Source organism: Catharus ustulatus, chromosome 1 (assembly GCF_009819885.2).
Source record: "Catharus ustulatus isolate bCatUst1 chromosome 1, bCatUst1.pri.v2, whole genome shotgun sequence".
NCBI classification, from domain to species: Eukaryota; Metazoa; Chordata; class Aves; order Passeriformes; family Turdidae; genus Catharus; species Catharus ustulatus.
This window is the reverse complement of record NC_046221.1, coordinates 143533877-143554543: the sequence shown is the minus strand read 5'-3', so window position 1 is coordinate 143554543 and position 20667 is coordinate 143533877. Positions and strand designations below refer to the sequence as shown.

Genomic DNA, 20667 nt, shown 5'->3' with positions numbered 1-20667 from the left:
AAGCCGCACGGACTATAAACTGCATCTCCGGGTGTTGGCAAACATTTCGTTCTTTGTCCATAAATAAGCCGCACCCGAGTATAAGCCACTCTGTCGTTCGCAGCGAGGACCCGCATGCAACAAAGTTGCCAAATAGTAACAGAACCGCGGCATGGCGGGGTTTACCGGCTCAGCTTGGGCTGTACAGGCTCGGCCCACTCAGGGCTGCCGACGGGGCCAGGGGGCCCAACTCGGTGGGGCTGCTTGGGGCTGGCTGCCGCTGGCACCGGGCTCGCTCACCCCGGCCCGGCGCTGCCCCATGGTGGCAGGCAGGGACGGAGCCCGCCGGCACGGCGGGCAGGGACGGAGCTCCCCCACTCCCACAGCGGCGAAGGCAGGAGGGGAAGGAGCATCCCCGCGTACCCCACGGGCCGCGGGGATGGCAGCACAGAGCCCCCGCCTCTTCCCCGAGCCATGGGGATGTCAGTACAGAGCTCCCTGCCTCTCCCCCGCCTGAAGTAGGGAACTCCCCTGCCTCCCTCCCTCGCCCCGCGCTGCCGGCGCTGAGCTGGCCCCACCGGCCATGCAACACAGTAACCAATTTGTAACAATCGCGAAATCCTGGGTTTTACTGGCAAGTGCTCGGCTCGACACCCTGGCTGGCACTTCCGGGGTTGTAAATGTCAGAAAATTATTCACATATTTGCCGCTCCTGAGTGTAAGCTGCATTTCCAGTGTGGGAGCAAAATTTTAGTCAAAATGGTGCGGCTTGTATTCGTGAAATTACTGTAATTTATTTGTGTTAGACTGTACTGTGCTTGTGAAAAAGGCAAAGCAGCCTGTATTGGCAGTATTCTTTACTTTCTTGAAGAGAAAAAAATGGAAAACTTAAATGAAGAAGGTGGAGGGTTAATTTAATGTTTTTGTTTGTTTATTTTGTTTCATCACATATGAAAGTGGCCTTTTCCCCTGAATTACAGGATTGATTTTGGAAAGCATAAATGCAAGTTGTGTCTAACCCACGCTGGATGTGTTGAGCACTTGATGTTTATCTCAGCCTCATGCCTTTTGACAGTCTCCTCCTGTGAGAATAGTGATGCATTTATGTGTCCTGGTTCCCGTCTGATGATTTTTGTATTGTATATTTTTATGTTAGTATAACTGCTAACTGGTGCATTTATACATCACTTCTCGTTTTTTTCTTGGTTTGGTGATCTTGGTTTGCACATATGAAGCATTGTGGACAAGCAGATATTTTGATGATTGAAGCTGAGTTGAAATAAATATCCTTAAAAATTGAATAGGGTTCTTCCTACTTGTTCTTCTTAGGTATGCTTATAGATTCCATTGCTCAGAGAGTAATATCTCAGCTAAAATAATAAAAATTTTGGCAATATTAAAATCCTTATGGGAGTTATAGGGCTTGAATTACATAAACTGAAATAATTTCTGCCCTAATAATATCTTCATAGGCACAAAAACTTTTTCACATTTTTTTACTAGAACACATTCCCATTTTTGTTAGAGAGGCTATATAACATATTTTTGTGGAAAATGTCTTGATTTTAAAATCCAAACATGGTCAGTGCCAAATGTAACACAATAAATACCACAGCCAAGTGCAGCAGCTCTAAAATGATGGAAATTTTGGATTTCAAGACAAATTTTCTTTTCTACATGTAAGCAGTATGTGTGCCTAGAATTTGCCAAATGGTTCTAGACTGTTTTTCTAGTTACAGTGAATCATGAAATTCGAGACTGCTTGTCTCTAGAAATCATTTAGTGTTTCCTGCTGGATATGATTTCCACCTCGAACACTGCAGATGAGAATGCAGTCCTTTTGGACATGAACTTGGAAGGTGTTGAATCTCTTCTGCAGAAGAATGCCCAAGCTATGGTTTGTAAATTTTCCAATAAATTTTTAATAATTAATGACTTTGAACTGAACTGATAATTTCATGAGGAAAAACAGAACTGAATTTAAAGAGTAAGATGAAACCTGCCAGTTTGGTGATTGGACTGATTAATGGATCAAGCCTACCTTGAACCTTTCAACTTAGTCCATGGCCAAAGCAACGTTTATAATTTTAGGAGGAGAAACCACTCTGATATTAGAAAATACAGCTCCCTTCAGCTTTGGTTGACTACTTATTTGTTTAGGTTCTTCCTCTTTCTCCTAGTTGGGCCCAACACAGTAATTTCCCCTTCTATTCACCTACAGTAAAAACAAGATAAGGAGAAACTTTTAAACAAATTGAGCATTTATTAAACACATGTAGTTAGTTCAATGCATTAAGAAAGTTAATGAATTTTTAACAGTGTTACAAAATAGCAAGACTTCATTGATATGATTGCATGAACTATACTTATGTAGTATAGTAGAGCATATGACTCTTGGAGACTGTTGTAATTGCAATTGTAGCAGTCAGTGGGTTCAATTACCGAAAAATTCTGGAGGGAAATAGCACAGAAGGTGTTGCTGGTCAATGACAGATCAGTGCAGAGCCATTGGGCACTGTGGGATGGCAGTGTGAAGTTAAATCTGTAGCACCAATGCTGTTCTACTGAGCAGCAGAGGGATGAGAGCAGGAGTTGGAAGGAGTGAGTCTCATGGTCATGGGGACAGCCTGGGCATTGGAGAAATTATAGAAGAGTCAGACTGTTGTGTCTCCTAGTTTATCTTAGATTATAGATTAAATAACATGTTTGGAGTAGTTTATTTTCATAGGAAAAAATGAAAATAAACTGTCTTGGTGGAAATCTCCACCCAGCCTTCATTCAACCTTCACTCCACCCAACCTTCACCTACTAAAGCTTCTAAAAGATAATTATCTCAAGGACTCTGCTGTGACACACAAGGAAACTAGCATTGCAGGTAAAGCAGAAAATATGAACTAGATGGGAATTTTGAAATATGATCAGAACTGAAATAGGATTTATTAGTTCATTTAATGTTTAAATATGGGTTATTCACATAGGTACTTACATTAAATAGTGATAGTTCTATGGAGGGGATCCCCAATGTAAAGTGAGGCTGGCTTCCATCTGCCAAGAGTGTCTGTATCATATCAGAGGGGAATTTCTGTTGAAAGTTTTCCTTTAGACCCTCTTCCACACAAACAGAAAAGCTTTTAGCATGTTACTCCCAACATGTTTTTTGAAAGCAATAGTTAAAATGTTGTTTTAAAATGTTGTGTCACTTGGATGTGAGGGAGGATTGCAAGATGCTGATTTTTCTTTTAATGTTCTGTTCTGCATCTTATCATTGGGACTACATGATTTGTAAAAACCTTGATGTCTTTTCCAGTGTCTCAGGTGGGTGGGCAAGAGGCAAATGTTTTTTCTACATATTTAAACACATAGGCTGTTTGACTCAAACATTGCTTTTAATAAAATACTTGCAGTACTCCTTGAATGTGAAAAACCAGATTAGCAATTAAGTATCTCCAGAGCAGCTCACCTAGTTTTGTCTTGCAATTCATCAATCTCAGAAAGAGACTTTGTAGGGTCACTCTGTAGACATTGACCAGGATCCTGTTCTGTAGGGACTGGTTCAACCCTTGTGGAAATCATTATTCTAAGGAAGTTGCTATAAATTGAAGTGTGAGCAAGAAACCAAATTTGTGCTGTTTGTATGAACTTTTAAAAGCCCCTTTGAAAAATGCGAGACTCAGGAGCTGGTAGCATTCAGGTTATGTGTGGTTGTGTCCAAGCAGAGCCAGCAGATGTTCTCTTTGTCAGGGCAAGGCTTCAAACTGATGCTCACATTCCTTTTCACCAAGCAAAAGTCACCACCACATGAAATATACATTTTTCTTTCCATTCCATCTACCTTATTTGTTGTCCAATGCCATGAGAAATGTGATCTAAAAAGCCTCATATTTTCTTAATTGCTAACCAAGAATTTTGCACAATCATACACACACTGTTTAAATATTGTGGGATGCCCCGTTTTGGCCTGCTGAAGTTCAACAATTAATATTAAAATCTGTTTCATAAAGATTGGCTAAATTTGAAGTGTTGATTGGAGATACTAATTGCTATTTCAGAATAGTGACCCTATGGTTTGTGCTTTTTTTTCCCGTTATAAAAGAATTAAGAATAAATGAGTGACAGAATGACCAAAATTATTATTATATTGTTGATGAAATGAATAAAAAATCCTTCTTGCTGTAGCTTCAGATGGCTGAAGAGAGGATACAGTTAATGTAGCTTATTTAATTTTGTTAGCTGAAGAATTAGATTTTTAAAAAATTAATTATAAAATGATCATTATGTCCTCTTCCAAATATAATGGCTTATTCTTTTTAATCTTTGATATATTTTTTCCTAGTATTTTTTGTGGGTGTATATGGTACACATATGATCATTGATTAATGTTAATTTCCAAGTTGACATGTTTTAGTATAGAATAGGATATTTCTGTTGAGCCTACACCTGACTCTGTAATCTATTGCTGGTGATATTCCTCTTAAATTTTCAGATAAATACAGTATTTCAGAAAGGCAATAGTTGTTTGGTTTGGTTTTTTTTTGAGGTTTTGCCTTTTTTTTTTTCCTATCTATTGGTTATGGTGGATGTCTCCTAGTTGTTTAAGAATGGTTATTTTTTGTGGTTTAAGTTTCTCAATAATAGAGAGGAGTAAAATTCAGAAACATTGAGGCTTTCCACATGCATATATGTAGACATGGACATCAGATAAGCTACATGAAAGCATCCACTCAGCTATTTATAGGGTCAACTCATAGAAAAAAAATGTATCCTTCTTTCAGTGATAAATTATAAACTGAAGACAGTACGTATAATACATGCACACTTCCCAAAATAGTTTGTTGCATTGAAATTACTTACACATGAAAATAATTTATACTGAACATTCTTCCTCCAAAAGGATGTTGTTAACTCAAATATATTAAACTAGGGGTTTGTTTTATCTACAGTTTGATTTTAAAAAATAGGATTAGAAGGACATAGAGGAAAATGTGGTAAACACCGTTACCTCTAATTTCGAGATGGATTTCAGGATGACACACTATTATAGCATTTCTGGCTTTGCTATTTTATTGCTTCATAAGTCCCTTCATTTTCAGTCTTACCCTAACTTTGCTGTCTCATTGTTCCTTATGACCCTTTTGATTTAGGATGCAGAATAGAAAACTGCGACTCCTGCTTTAGCAGAGACTTTTGTACCAAGTGCAAAACTGGCTTTTACTTGCACCGAGGCCGCTGCTTCCGAGGATGTCCCGCTGGATTTGCAGCCTTGGAAGAACTTATGGAATGTGTGGGTGAGTCTTCTAGCACAGCAGGGCTGCTGAGGTAGCTCTTTTGCCAGATGGCCATATTCAAATATGGCACTAATTCATGATGATGTTCAGTGTTTCTTATCAGGAAATATTCAGCAATGAATTATTATTGATTTCTTTACAGACAATGCCACTAAATTTTTCAAAACTTTAAAATGCTGCTTCATTGGTAATGCCACTCTGTTGTGCATCAAGAAGTTCTGTTCTCTTAACTGTAAAATCTTCTTGTATGAGGATTTGCAACTCAGAATTGTTTGAAGATTTACAACTCAAAATACATACGATTTCAAGACTTATGTCAGAAAATACTCTTTCTTTCAAGAGTATTGTTTGCCTTTCATGACAGAAATATGAACTTCTGAAGTTTTCAAACCCAGGTAACAACTAAATAGGATCTATATATTAGATAGACAATAGAAGTCATTTATTTTAGGAGAAGTCATTTATTTAAGAAGTAATTATTTTAGGAGAATTTTTCGATATTTGGGACTGTCATAACATATCAAACATACCATTAGATATTCTGATTTCTTTTCGGTTGGTTTGATGCTGGCTAAAAAGATTCAGGTTCTGTAAGAGATTTTAATTTTGTTTCTAGCTTTTACCTGCTAATAGTAAAAATGTCGAGTGTTGCTTTCTAACAGTGTACAGTGTGTTCCAATTAAAAGAAAAAGAAAAAAGAAAAAAAAAAAACTAAAACCAGAAGAATTGCTCACTTGTGTTTTATTTTGCTTTATCAGAAGGCTGTGAAGTGGGTCAATGGAGTGAGTGGGGAACTTGCAGCAGAAATAACAAAACATGTGGATTTAAGTGGGGCCTGGAAACGAGAACAAGACAAATAGTGAAGAAGCCAGCAAAAGACACAATACCATGTCCAACCATTGCAGAGTCCAGACGGTGTAAAATGGCCATGAGGCATTGTCCAGGAGGTGAGTGTAGCCCATGCCTGCATAATCTTTATGAGCTGAAGGCCAAATTTTGTCTCTGTTCCATCAGCCAAGACTGAAAAGCAGCAATACTACATCAGTTCTAGTCTGTATAGTGACACTCCAGGGAAACACCCAGCATGGCAGTGATCAGTCTGTGAAATTGGGTTTTTCCTGGTGTGGTACTGAGGGTTTTTCCAAGAGGAGCCTCTTGGAAGAACTGTAACAGGTTGCAGTTTGGGCTTCAGCATGGAATTGATGCTGATGGTGGAAGAACAACTTGTTCTGCACATGGCAGCAAAGATAATGCAGGTGGCACACACAGTGTTTGTGTGATGGGTATTTAAACTAAAAGAAGTTAATTACACATTGTTGGCTGGAACTATTAGCTGGAACATGTTATTTCTTTTGAATATTGTAGAGTGAGACCAGACTATGATAGATACGATACAAATAGAACAGTGATAGATATCAAGATTTTCAGCATGAAAATGCCTATTGTAATTCCCTCAAGTAAACAAAATCAAATTTCTTTATCATGGTGTTGCAAGACTGAAGCAGCGATGCTAATGCTGGTTTTTAGGCCCCAAACTGACACTCCACTGGTAGAGAGTTTCTGTTATCTTTTAAGTTGAAAAGTTTAACCTCTCAGGTATGTATCCTGACCACTTAAACAGGTTTCAAAATTTGTAGGAGAGGTGGGTGATCAGCAGGTGATAAAGATGCCATTCCTTCTGGAATCACAGTGTTAAATAAAGAATGGACTTTGAGAGATCTCTAGTCCAACCTCCTACTGCTGGCTAGGTCAACTGTGAAATCAGACAAATAAAAAAGAATACAGGGAAAAGAATCCTGAAGAAAACTTTAACATGATGAATAAGATAAACCTGAAACAACTTAGAAAAGGTAAAGCCTTAGAAAAGGTACTTATTTAAGTTGCTTTGTATTCTTGGATTGTTGAAGAAGTCTGTCTTGGCTTGATCATTCTTCCTACCAGTGTGTATGTATGTTATACACAGTTTTATCTTATGGATATGGGTTAAATCTCTGTAAGCACCATTTTTGTCTCTAGGGTTGCAAGACATTCTGGATGAGTATATGAAGTTGATTCTCTGTTATCCAGGTTGACAGTCCATGATGTACTTTGCCTTCCCTGTCCCAGTCCCTGTATTCATGCACACATGGATGCACACCTAGGGCATAGTCACAGTGGTAGGGGGGTGCCCTGTACAGCACACTCGATCTGCAACCTAATAAACTTCTCAAAGGCACTCAGGAATGGAGCATACAAAATGAATCTCTATAGGAAACAAGAGGAAAAGGCAAAAATGAAGGCGGATTTGGGCTGCCATGGTATGTGTGTCATGGTATCTTTGTTAGTCAGCTGCCTCTACATCAAGGCAGTTACACTTAGTGCTTGCAGCCTGCTGAGTGATCCAGTTACTCCTAATAGACTCTGAAGCCCAAATGGGGTTAGTAATCAGATCAACTGAGGAAGTATTTTACTGCTAAAATGAAAGGAAGTAAAAGGGGCCTGTGTCAAGTTCTACTAAATCTCCAATCAGTGTTTTTTTTTCTTTCTTTGTTCTCATTTGCCTTCAAATGCAGGCAGTTTAGCTTATAGTGGAAAATTTGAGAAAATTGCAGGATTTTTGCAATTCAGCTTCATGTGGTACAAACTTAGTCATTTAGGTACTCAGTGTGTATAAAGGGAGCTATTTTGTGGATGCAGCATCCAGCTTCTATCCAAACTCCTAGCAAGGAGAAATGTGGGTTTAGTCATGATACAGTAATTTCACGAATACAAGCCGCACTGTTTTGACCAAAATTTTGCTCTCATACCGTGAAAGTGGCTAATATTCAGGTGCGGCCAATATGTGAATAATTTTCTGACATTTTCAACCCTGGGAGTGCAAACCAAGTCGGTGCAAACTGCAAAGTCGAGCTCCTGCCAGTAAAACCCTGCATTTACGCAGTTGTTACAAATTGATACTCTGTTGCACGGCAGGTGGAGCTGCTCGGTGCAGGCAGCACAGGGGGTGGGGAAGGCGGGGCAGCTCCCTCCTGCTTGGCCCCGCAGCTCGGGGGAAGCAGGGACAGCTCTCTCCGCTTGGCCCCGCGGCTCAGGGAAAGCAGGGGCAGCTCTCTCCACTTGGCCCCAAGGCTTGAGGAAAGCAGGGGCAGCTCTCTCTGCTTGGCCCCATGGCTCGGGGAAAGCAGGGACAGCTCTCTCCGCTTGGCCCCGCGGCTCGGGGAAAGCAGGGACAGCTCTCTCCGCTTGGCCCCGTGGCTTGGGGTGCTCCCGTCCCCGCGTGCTGCCGCCGCAGGAGCAGGCAGGCTTCATCCCCGGCTCCCATGGCCGCCGCAGGTGCCGGCGGGCTCTGTGCCCCCCCCTGCTGCCGTGGGGCAGTGCCGGGCCGGGGTGACCGAGCCCAGCGGTGGCGGCGGCCGGCCCCGAGCATCCCCGCCGAGCGGCAGCGCCGAGCTGGCCCACCCAGCCCTGTCTGCAGCCCCGAGCCCTCATGGCCCGAGCCGAGCCAGTAAACCCTGCCCTGCCGCGGTTCTGTTACTATTTGGCAACTTTGTTGCACGCGGGTCCTCGCTGCGAACACAGAGCGGCTTATACTCAGGTGTGGCTTATTTATGGACAAAAAACGAAATGCTTACCAACACCCGGCCATGCGGCTTATACTCAGTGCGGCTTGTATTCGTGAATTTACTGTAATTTAGTTATGATACAAATTATTCAAATTGTTGTAAATAATTTGAGAAGTGTGTCTAAGTGAGCCATATTATTCAAGAATACTGTATCATACTCATGTAACTATGTTAGTTTGGAGCTATCAAACATTCATATCTTTTTATGTCATATTTGCTTAGGTTGTTTCAAATTTTCTTGTCCAGCAATTCAGGTCACTGCTTAAAGATTTGCATCTCAAATTTGTCTTTTCAAAGACACAGTTGCTTTTCTGAGAGTGAGTATATTTATTGCCTAGTGTCCATATTGTCTCTATATTAAGATCCCTGATCAAATCTTTGCTTTTTTTTCCACCACATATCAGGAAAGTTGTTGCTGCAAATATGAATTTAGTGTAGTACTTTAATGCAGTACTCTTTCATGGGCTCTAGTAAATCCTAAAGATTACAGTCCTGTCCTCCCATGGTGTGGAATTCCCTGCATCTCTTTTCAGAGATAAAAATAAATGTGTACAAAACTGCGGGTTTGAATTCTCCACACTGAATACAGTGTTTAATACTGTTTCTGGGCCATCATGGAAAACACCTCCCAGAGGATAAACTCCTTTCTCTCTCCTAAGAAGCTCCTGAGAAAGTGTTAGTGGTATTTTAAGTGCCTGGGGTAAGTCTTCCCCAGACCTGGTAATCTCTGCAGGTGAGGAAACCACAGAGGCTGCCCTTTACACAGCTCCTGCTTTGTAATATGTTTTAATTTATACTACATACAGGGCTGGTCTATGACCCTGTTTCTTTATCATCTTTTAGTTAGCAGGTTGCCCCATTAGACACTCAAAATGTTTTATTGCCTGTTTGATCTCTGTGACATAGTGGGAGGCACAGACACAGGTTACAGGTTCTGGCTGCAAAGGAAGAGATTCTGTGTCTTTAAAAATATGGTGTTTTCCTAATGTTAGGAATTTTGTAACTGAACTTTTAAACTGAGGAAATAAGAGAAAAAAATTGTAAGGTTAGCACTTCTGGGAGACTGAAAAACCATAATCCCCTGTAAATATTAGTTGAGAAGCTGTTAAAAAATCCTTTCATCCTAATATTCTCAGTACATGAACTCACACAAATGTGGAGAATAAGTATTGGATTATACAGCTAAGATGATTGAAGATTGTGATGGATTAAGCTGAGCACAGGAAGTAAGGATATTTTTGGTAGAATAAGGTCAAATAAAGTGCTTTTGTCATGTGCTTTCTACTTCTGTATATTTTAAAGTTGCTATTCATGGTCCACACTACAGGGAAACATCCAAAACAGATTTTTGTGCATTTGCAGTAGAAGGGGAGTTACTTTCTGTTTTCCTACTATTTCAGTTTCATATTTTTGAGGTGTTACCCAGCTCCTGTTTCTTTATCACTTTCTCAGTATCTGCAGAGTTGTAGAGATATAAGCTGGAATACTAGTGAAAGATGATTTAACTTCTTTCCTACTGAAGCCAGCAACAAAAGAATAACATTGATTTCATATTTGTTACTTAGAGATATTTTCTTAGTTTCAGTGGTTATTGATTTAACTGTTATTACTGTATGGAAATGTCATACTTGTATATCTGTTAATGTTATGTAAGTTACCCTGTGGCTTGACAGTAATGTGAATTCTACTTTGAGAGGTTAGTCTTAGGAGGCTTGGAGAGGAGACAAAAGAGGTTTGGATTGTTCAGGTCACCTTCTACCCATGCTGGTCTCTTCCTGATAATGAGTTTTCTCCTCCTTCAAGAAGAGAGAAAACAGAATTCAGAAAACCAGTGGGGAAATCAGCAGTCAGAAATGTACAACAGACTGATAAATCTTGCTCTCTTCATGTTTTCCCGTATATTTACTATAAATATTTATTTGTACATCTTATTTGTACATTTCTCATATTTCCCTCAGTAATTGCTCCTCTTTGCTTGTACACTCCAGGAACCTGCAGGTAGATTTAATTTTTCATGTTAAGTGTTACATAAGCAGGCAAAGCAGCCCTCTGCTATTTTAGTGTCCCTCAGACTGCAGTTCTTCAAGCTGTCTGAAACTTGATTATTACTCTATGCCAAACTAATACTTCTGCAAATGCACACTGCTGGCCCATGTCCAGCCTCTCATACAGCAGCACCCCCAAATCCTTCTAGGTCACCAGAGCCTTCTTTTTTCCAGGCTCAACAAACCCAGTTCCTTCAGTTTCTCTTCACAGGGTAAACACTTCAGCTCCTGACCATGCTGGTGATGCTGGGCCAAAGTCTATCAGTATTTTTCTTTTCTTGAACTGGGGGACCCAAAGCTGCACATGGTATTCTAGATGTGGTGTGATGGATGTCATACAAAGGGAGATGATCACTTCCCTTAATCTGCTGTCACGTTGTTTTAACAGGTCAGCAGATTGAAGGCAGTGATCACTGCTGCTGTGGTACAAAGTTGGCACACATTTAGCTCAAGTTTCGTCAGGACCTTCCCAGGAGAGCTGTTCCCCCGACAGTCCATATCCAGCCCAAATTTTTAATGGAGTATTTCCTTCCCAGATGGAGGACTTTGCACATTGTTGAATTTCATGGGGTTCCTTTCAGCTACAATGAATCTTTTCTTCCTAAGTGTGAAATAAAAAACAGTCAAAATAAGTATAATACCAGAACTCAATGAATGATCTCTGTGATCAGGCAGTTGATCACAGTCTTTTGAGCATTTTGACCTGTTTCAGCATCAGTTTACAAAAAATAAACTCCACCAAAACACTTAATTGCACAGTGCCAGGTGGGAAAGCAATGGTAATGAGAAATTTTTTTGTGAGTATTTTAGTTGATGGCCGTTCTGCGTATTTTGTGAAGGACCTAATAAGTGGGAGCAAGAAAGCACAAAACAGTAGTCTGATGTATTTTGGAGGCTTTCCAGGAAACAAGAACTGTTTTACAGTGTGGCTGAACCATCAGAGCCTGGCATGCTTGTTAGTACATTTGTTCAGGAAACAGGCCTTTGTCAGCTGCAGATTCTGCTTGTCTGGATTGTCAACATCTACTTTGTACAGAGAAGGTTGTGCTGCAAGTATTAAAATATGGGTCTTGTTCTACCCTTCAGCTGATCACATTCAGAAGGGACTGCAGAGAGTGAAAACTAATTGTAAAGGTAATCTAGACCCTGAAGAAAATGAAACACATAATGGTGCTCATTTCTCATTTCAGTGTGAGTGCCTGCAACTAGACTATGTATTTTAATTAAGGCTCATAGGCAGGAGCTGTAGTTATCATCAATAGTCAATTAAGTTTGTACCAGCTTCTAAGAAGAGCAGAAATGTTTTCATCTCTGTTTGGTAACAATAAAAAAAGTGAAAATGAAATCACAAGTATTTTCAGGTTGGAAAGGAACACAGAAGGTCATTTAATCCAACCTCCTGCTTAAATCAGGTCAATTGTGAGAAAACCAGGATTAGCCATCACTCTCACAATCCTCAGACATTAAAGAGTCTCCCTTTTTTGGTCTTAGTTCTGTTCCTCTTTATATGCTTATTTCAGAGATGATGATTTACAAATTGTTGTCTGTATTTGCTTCAAAGGGGAAAATACAGAAATAAATTTGTCGTAATGTTTTCATGACATTTGTATTCCTTGACAGTTAGATGTACACGCATGCATGCGTTTGTACTGGAGCACTTCCATACCTGATGCTTTTTAGATTTGCAGGTAAAAGTTAGGCAGTGTACCTCTCAGGTGACTGCATACTATAAAGTAACTCAAATCAAGCAAGAAACGGATTTTTCTTTTCTGCATTAAAGTATCATGTTTTCTATAATCTTCCTTCTTAGAAACAAAAAATTACATGGATATTTCTTTGCATTTTTTTGGGTTAAGAGAGCAAATAGCTGTATTACACATGCATTTGATTCATATTCATTAAAATGAGTTTAAGTATAAACTTACTCTGACTTTTAAACCATTGCTGTTATTTTTCTTTTTATTGTTGGTAGCAATCCATTCCTTAGTTATTTTCTAAAGAGAAAATGCAATCCAATTGGACTCATATTTGAAAAGTAGTTAGAAATAGTTTTTATAAGCCACGTAAACTTGAACATCAGTTTGAGTAGCAGTCATGTTCAATTCTGAAACCAAATAATATCCATTCCTGCAGATTTTGCAGGAATGCCTCCTCTTTCCTGCTGCTAGATTGCATCACATTCCTTGGAGGGGTTGAGGTGGCTCTTAAAGCTCTGTGAACAAGATATAGCTGCTGACTGATTTTCGTCCTTTTTCTCCTTTTTCTGCGTGTTTGGAATCAGGTCAGTTAACATAAGCAGTTAAAAAATTAGGTGCTCTGAAAAAATATCAACACTTATTGAAAATAACCCTTCTGAGATTCAGGCAATTTAGGTAATTGTTCAGTGTTTGGTTTGTATTTTCCTTGAAAATAGGATGGTTGTTCTTGGAGGTAGTTGAGGCAGCTTGCTACTATTTCACTGTGTTCCTACAAAACTTTTTTGCCATTTTTGTCTGGATAAATGTTACTATGGGTTACAACTGTAATTATTAAAATTTGTGAGTTTGTGTGAATGTGGTGCAATAATGCATTATTTATATTGAAACCTGTAGCTTAGCTTAGATAGACATAACTAACCTAAACTTCCTCAGAGAGCTGTTGTAGTGAAGTGTGGTTTTGGTTTGCTTTTCTAACTGATGGATTACATTTTAAAGCTTTTAAGGGACTTCAGTCTCTTTGAATGGAGCAGAATTTAAAAATGCATAAAATAGAAATTAAATCTGTCTAAAGTGACCTGTAGACGGTAGCTTTAATGACATTAGCAAAACACTTTTGTAGAAAAGCATTGTGGTAATTTGATTTCTGTTTTAGTTTTCCTCTTCAGTACCACTGACCAAAGCATATCTTGTAATGGGCTACATATACTGAGCAAAAGGTTTTAACTGTACCTACTTTATCAGGATGATTCAGCCTTTGGAAATTTATGTATTGTTTTATCATATTGACAGGATTCATTTTCAACTTATTTTTAAAGGCTTTCAAGGGAATTACTAGCAGTGCAGAAAAGCCAACTCAAGTGAATTTTTCCCTTCCTTATGAAAATACTCCTTCAATCCTCCTTTCTAATTAAAGTAATAGGAACTATTTCTTGGACAACATTAACAAAGTTTTCCCAATCATTAAAAGGTTATATGCACAATTTATTCATCTATTGCCATTATTATATCTTACACCAGATAAATACTTTTAACATGTGTGTTTCTTTAAGTACACCATATTTCAGAAGTAGCATGAGTATTGAGTGATGCAGTGTCTCCTATGGGAGTTATCTGTTTTTAATGAATAACTGAGTGTACCAGAGTGTAAATCCTCGTAAATTACCAGAGTACGAGTTAGGATGGTCCCATGGTAATTATACAATTCAGGGTTGTTTAAAAGTACTGAAGAAGAGCCAGCTGCTAATCCACAAGGAAATACAAATACTGAAAAGAGCTGTGCCTGATCCAAGTGCACAGATTGAATTTGTCCATGAAAGGTACTTGATGGATTTTATTGTGCATACCCTTGTGAAGTAACTCCTGTTGGCTTTTGTCTCTTGCTCATTCTGAAACCACAATCCACTTGTAGGAGGGAAAGCCATATACATACTCATTTGTAATTCTTGACCAAAGAGCTGTTTTTGTACATTATGTTGTCAGCCATTTCAGTCACAGTAGAGAAACCAGAAAAAGTTCACCTGCCTGAGATTGTATGTTCCTCCCTCAGGATCAATCAGTTAGGCACAGTTCTCTGCATACCCTCTGCCAAACCACAAGCCTGGGTATGGTAGATATGGAGAGCCACCTGCCTCAGGTGTGGCATGACTAGAGAGCAATCAGCCTTTCTCTGTTTTTAAAGGTTCAATAAGGCTTTCTTTGCACAGAAGTCTCTCCTTAAGTAATAAACCAATTAGGTTGTACAGATAATATTTGTATACACAGCATTGGTACAAGGGCCACATCCTGACTGTTCCATGGTATCTTCAGGCACAAAGGTAAAGCTGACAGGTCTGTATTTCCCCGAGTTCTGCCTCCTGCGCTTTTTAAAAGTGGGTATAGTAAGTCCCTTTTTTCAGTCACCTGGTATTTCACCTGACTGCCATGATTTTTCAGGCATCATGGAGAGGGACTTAGCAACTATATCAGCTACATCTTTGAGCAGTCATGAACCTGATCTTCTGTTACAGTTGGATGAATTTCATTCTCCTTGTCTTCCAGTCCATTTGCTCAAGTGGTGTAGGAAGAGAGGTTGCTGGTAAAGGCTGAGGCAAAAAAGCTGTTGCCTCATCTGTTGTTACCAGTTTCATCAGTTTTGCTCATCAGGGGTTACACTTTCTTTGACCTTCCTTTTCTGGCTGATGCACCTGTAGAAGCTCTTCCTGTTATTCTTTGCGTCCCATGCCAAGTTTAAGTCCAGCTGTACCTTGGCCATCCTGACTGCATCTCCACAAAACCAGGCAGAGTGCCTAAATTCCTCCCAGAACACCTGGCCCTGCTTCCATTGCCTCTGCATTTCCTTCTTGCCCTTTACTCTTACCAGTAGGTCTTGACTCAGCCATGCTGCTCTCTTGCCTTCCTTTTCTGATTTCTTACACCTGGGAATTGTGAGCTCTTGTGCTCTACGGAAAGTGTCCTTAAAGTTCTACCAGTTCTTTTCTACCCCCTTGTCCCAGAGGGTAGTTTCCTGGGGGGAAATCAAGGGTTTCTATTGACTAATAGAAATAGGACTGGGGGATCCTATTGACCAATTCCTTGACCAGCTGGAATTCTGCTTTCCTAAAATTCAGGGTCCCAGCTTCTCTCTTTGCCTGACCCACATTGCTCAGGACTACAAACTCCACCAGTGTGTGATCACAGCATCCCAGGTTTCCTCCAGTCTTGGTGTCACTGCTATCAATGATCATTTGTGCCCATCAGGAGCAGTACTCCTTGTCCAGTACCAATGCAAATTATCTAAGTATAGATCACCCTCCCACTTGCAGTACCAGCAGTGTGCACAAGCTAATGGCAGCTGCTTGACTGTCAGGGTAGAAACTCATTACATTGCTGTAATTGTGATGTCTCATCTCTACCCTTGATAAAAGCTTTGTTATTCTGGAGAATCATTTTGAATGCTCTGTGTCCTGCTTGCTTGACAGTTTGTAGCAACCTGAGGCAGCCTAAGACAGGAGCCTCCCAGCTTCAGGTGAATTCAGTAGAAGTTGTTCACTTCATATCCTACAGCCAGAGAACACCAATGTGGAGGGTAAAGAATTCAGGAAAGAGAAGGAGAGAGGAAAACATCCCAGAAATAGAGGGAATGCTTCTTCAGCTTTGGTTCTTTAGGCAGAAAACATCATGGAGGTACAGACATATGGTTCATAATTAATGGCTTTGTAGCCAATGGGAGAAGGTAAAGCCTGTTCACACATGCTGATTCACTGAATGGTTTCCCTTGCCTTTTATAATCAGACAAAGAGTGTGCAATTCTACAGTGATGTGTAGTTCAGAGACTCCTAAGCCAATGCTGCATAAAGTAGCTTAAAAAATGGAGAGTTTAAAAGTGTCAGCATAATGTTGTGCAGGAGCTAATGGTCCCTGCTGAGACACACGATTTATTAGATCTGGCATGGTGCTGTGCAGATATAATGTTTTCAGGTCGTGAGGTACTGTGTTTGGGGTGGAGAACTCTGATTTGCTCTGCGGGTGCATAGATCAAGAATGCTAACTTGGGGGACTCATTCTCTTGTGGGATTTATTCCTGTCTAATTATTACAGAGAGGCTCACAATAACTGGAAGGGCACACTGCTTGATGCATAAATGCAGCAGCTTCCAGTACTTTGCTGCAGGCCAGATTTAATTTAATTAACTTGCAGCAGACAGCTAGAGGAGTGAAGGGGGAGTACCAAGAGGGAATATGTGAAGGAACAATCTCCCCAGCTGCTCTCACTTGGGTGACCACGAGTGCTAGAACTAAGCTGGAGTCAACTGCCCTGATTTTTAGGGCTGTACAGTGAAAGTCCTTCACAGAAAGCTCCTAGATATGCCTGCATCTTTACCTCTCCTGCACAGCAGAAGAAAGGCAGTAGTAGAAGGGGAATGGAAGAACAGATCTACTATTTTTTTTTTTAATTGTTGCTTGGTTTTGTCTTTTTGTTGTTGTTGTCTTTTAGAGCTTTCTGAAATAATGTAAGATAATTTTATTTCAGATTGGAAAGTTTGGGCACAACTGAGTCCTGTAGTACATTTTGCTTTATACCTCAGAGATTATCTTCCTCTTGAACACTTTGAATTCCTGGTTCATTCTGAAGAACTAAAAAAAAATTCTTCAGATAGTGTTTGGATTCAGATTCTGCAGATAGTGTTTGGTAAAGGAGTGGGAACCTGAGCATAGGAGAAGAGTGAGAGAAAGCAAGAATTTCTCATGATGGACAGAACATCCCCATTCTGCATTGATATTACATGGTATTGCACCCATTAAAAATAAGTAGGTGTAAATAATTTTCTGAGCACAGTCTTAAGAATAAATTAGCCTAAAATGAGTAGTAACATGTAAAGAGCAATGCAATACCAGGGAGATATCTCAATATTTTCCCTTTGTCAGTATAAACATTCTGCACCAAACACAGAAGTAGTACTAATTATTATGAACACAATACAGGGCGCTTTTGAGAAAGAAATCCTCTATCTTAGACATATTTATTTTGTGGTCTAAACTAGCATTGTTTAGGTTTTGAAGGGGTCCCAAAAGTCTGTTTTAAAGTGTCGTCCACTGAGTTAGTGTCTTACATCATCTTTGCCATTTAATATGAGAATCTATCAGTTTGTGTTTCTTTATGAGGTGTGAACCAGGCAGAAGGCTGTTGGGTTCAAATGGGGCTGAGTTTATACAGTCTTGCACAGTACCTTCAAGTCTGACACTTCAGTCTTATGTTGTGCACATCTTTTACTGTGTAGAAATATTGCAGACACAATAACAAGCTTTTCGATGATGTTTTAAGACTATTCTACTTACACAACTGTATTATCTTGGCTGTTGATATATTTATCTATTTTAAGCCTTTTATTGGTTTCCTGTGAGCATTCCTTGGCATTCATAGCTGATCATGAACATAAGTGTGATCACTTCTGCAAACCTGGTACCAAGTCAGTGGTATTTAGTTGCAAAGAGCAGCAGAAGTAGGACACCAAAGCAGGTGCTTTACCTCATGTCAGATGTATTACAAACTTTAGTTTAAACAAGGGGCATGACTTGCAACTCCAACATAGCTGCTTGAGCTGTCATGGAACATAAAGAGCACAGGGATTTCCAATGACATCAATATCCCATGTTAACACCATGGCACTTGTTAGAGTAACTCCTGATGAAAATGGCAGCCAACTCTTAAATTATTCTACTTCTCTCTCAGATACAAATGTAGACATTTTGGGTGCGTTGCCAACTGTACTTATACAAAAAGTTCAGCACTGTAGAAAGAATACCATAAAAAATGTCAAACTCTTTTAATTCATTGCTTTTAAAGTTGCACAATGAAACCTTAGCTGTTGACTACAGGCAAGTGCCAAGCAGCTTTGATCACATCTAACATGGCTGCCCTGAAGCTAGATTGCATCTATACTACTATAGTTTCTTCAATACTGACAAAGTTGCTACATTTATCTACTACTTGACATGACAAATGTTTAAAGGGTTTCTAAAACAAAGTTAGTTATAAACTACCGAAAAGATGGTTAAATTCCGGCTTTTATTTTTGCTCTGAATTTATGGACCAGATTATTTTGTTACCTCCTCATTTACCATCTGTTCCTTATAACATCTGAACAAGAGGAAAAACTTCTGTTAGGGTTTGCAAAGAAAAATCACAATTTGGTCAAATATGGGAGATAATGTTAAGCATTGCAAAACGTTGTGCAGGGGAGAGGCACTAAAAATCAGTTTGCAACTCTGCCATATTGCACTAAGAGTGATATATGAGGAGGACTCTTAGAGTGTATTTACAACAGGAAAAAAGACTTTGTATTTGATAACTGATGGCTGAAAAAATTTCTGGGCCATAAAAACTTGACAGATGAAAAAAAACCTACTGAGCAAGTCCTGTGTCAGGCTTCAGGTCATTGCTCTTGTTAGGCAACTGGAACAACTGGTGGGAGGTTTCCAGCTAAAAGAAAGTACTGTGGTAAAATAAAGGGAGGTGAGTGTGAAGAAAAAGGAAGTTGTTTCAAGATCATTGCAGATTGTGTCAGTGTGATAATACAAATTACTGACATTTGATGTAAGGTCAGAATCAATTTTTAATAGTCACTGGAAATGATTCTGTATATGTTCTTTGTGGGATGAATAGATGCCATCAGCTGTAATTCCCAGCACTCAGTACATGATTATTCTGCCCCCAGACTCTGTTAATCGTGTCTGCAATCCAGTGCCAGCTTGAACGTAGGCTGTAATAATTCCTCTTTTGAGAACAGGGGACGCCAGTGGATCATGAGTCCATGACATATAAATGGAAAAATCCTGGGAGATAAAGTTCATTTTTTTCTTGCAGCTGTGGCAAGGAAAAAAGAGAAGAGGATTTATTATTTCTGCAGAACTCAGAAACAGAGATGACCCAAAAAACAGCATAGTGTTTTGAGAGGTCTTATAACATGCTGAATAGTTCTTTCAACTGGAGTTTTTTTTAATTAAATAAGTAATTGTTCTTCAAATTTCAAGTCCTAAAAAAAAAGTTGATTCATACGTCTTTTCCAGAATAATGTTTTTTTGGGTGGAGTATGTTGTGAAATAATAATATTTTACTTTTCGTTTTCTTCCAATCATCTGAATTTTTTTTTTTTCAGAGAGATAAAAGTAATTAAATTTCTTTGGAGGGGAACTTTCTCCCCCTTTTATTACAGTGTCATAGATTTACAATATCTCAAACTGTGACTCGAGTTTATAAAGCATTCACCTCCTAGTTCTTTGGGTGAGATGCTGATCTGGAATAGGTTGGTGGTGTTTTATAGATGAGTTGCTATTAATCTCTTATAGCATTGATGAGTGTGAACTTCTTGAGGGTTATTGCCAAAAATCAGAATTCCCATGAAAGCCAGAAAAGTTTAATTGCTTGGTTGGATTAAATGAGAAGCAAATCTATCTGTTTTGTAATTGTTGCTTGTTCCATGAAGTAATGGGATCTCAGAATTTAAAAGTGACTGGAGCCAAAATATAACTTATGTCCTTCTTCATTGAGCAATTCAGCGAAGGTTGTCCTAGAAGAAATAATAAAAAACCCACAAAAAGTGATTCACTTTCCTCAACTGAGTATAGAATAAAAGCTTAAATGTATTACTGGACTTGAGTTATAACTGCACCAGTGCGTGCACTTCAAAACTGGGAGCAACATGCTTCAAAACAACCACTTAAAAATTATTATTCTTTTTTAGACAGTTTCTCAAGTCAGCATCTCTGCATCATCATTTATGGTTATTAAAGAAGGGCATGGATCTATTGACAGGAGTTTTATTTTTCTATGTGAACCAAAAATTTGCACAGTTATTGTTTAAATTCTCTAGAATTGGTAGAGGCTTCCTGTCAGCTCAATAGCAATTGAATTGGTGTGTTTACCTTTTGTACCACTTACAGTGATTTTTAAAATTGTCTTGTTCTAATACAATAACAGACAAAAGAGTAGCAGAAGCCTTCTGAGAAGAGTGTCATGTGCAAACTTTTTTCTTCTTCCTCAACCAAAAACTCCTGATTTTGGAAAGACAGGGGTTTTTTTG

The 20667-nt window shown here is 39.3% G+C and overlaps 1 protein-coding gene across 1 annotated transcript in view; it reads left to right on the top strand.

The window, feature by feature from the left end:
- The window catches only part of LOC116998851 (R-spondin-2-like), a 103320-nt gene that overhangs the window by 57560 nt on the left and 25093 nt on the right, over nt 1–20667 (top strand). The window contains exons 3-4 of the mRNA XM_033064987.2: nt 5121–5264; nt 6023–6211. Coding sequence (XP_032920878.1) covers nt 5121–5264; nt 6023–6211 — 333 coding nt within the window. The remainder of the gene's footprint in view (nt 1–5120; nt 5265–6022; nt 6212–20667) is intronic.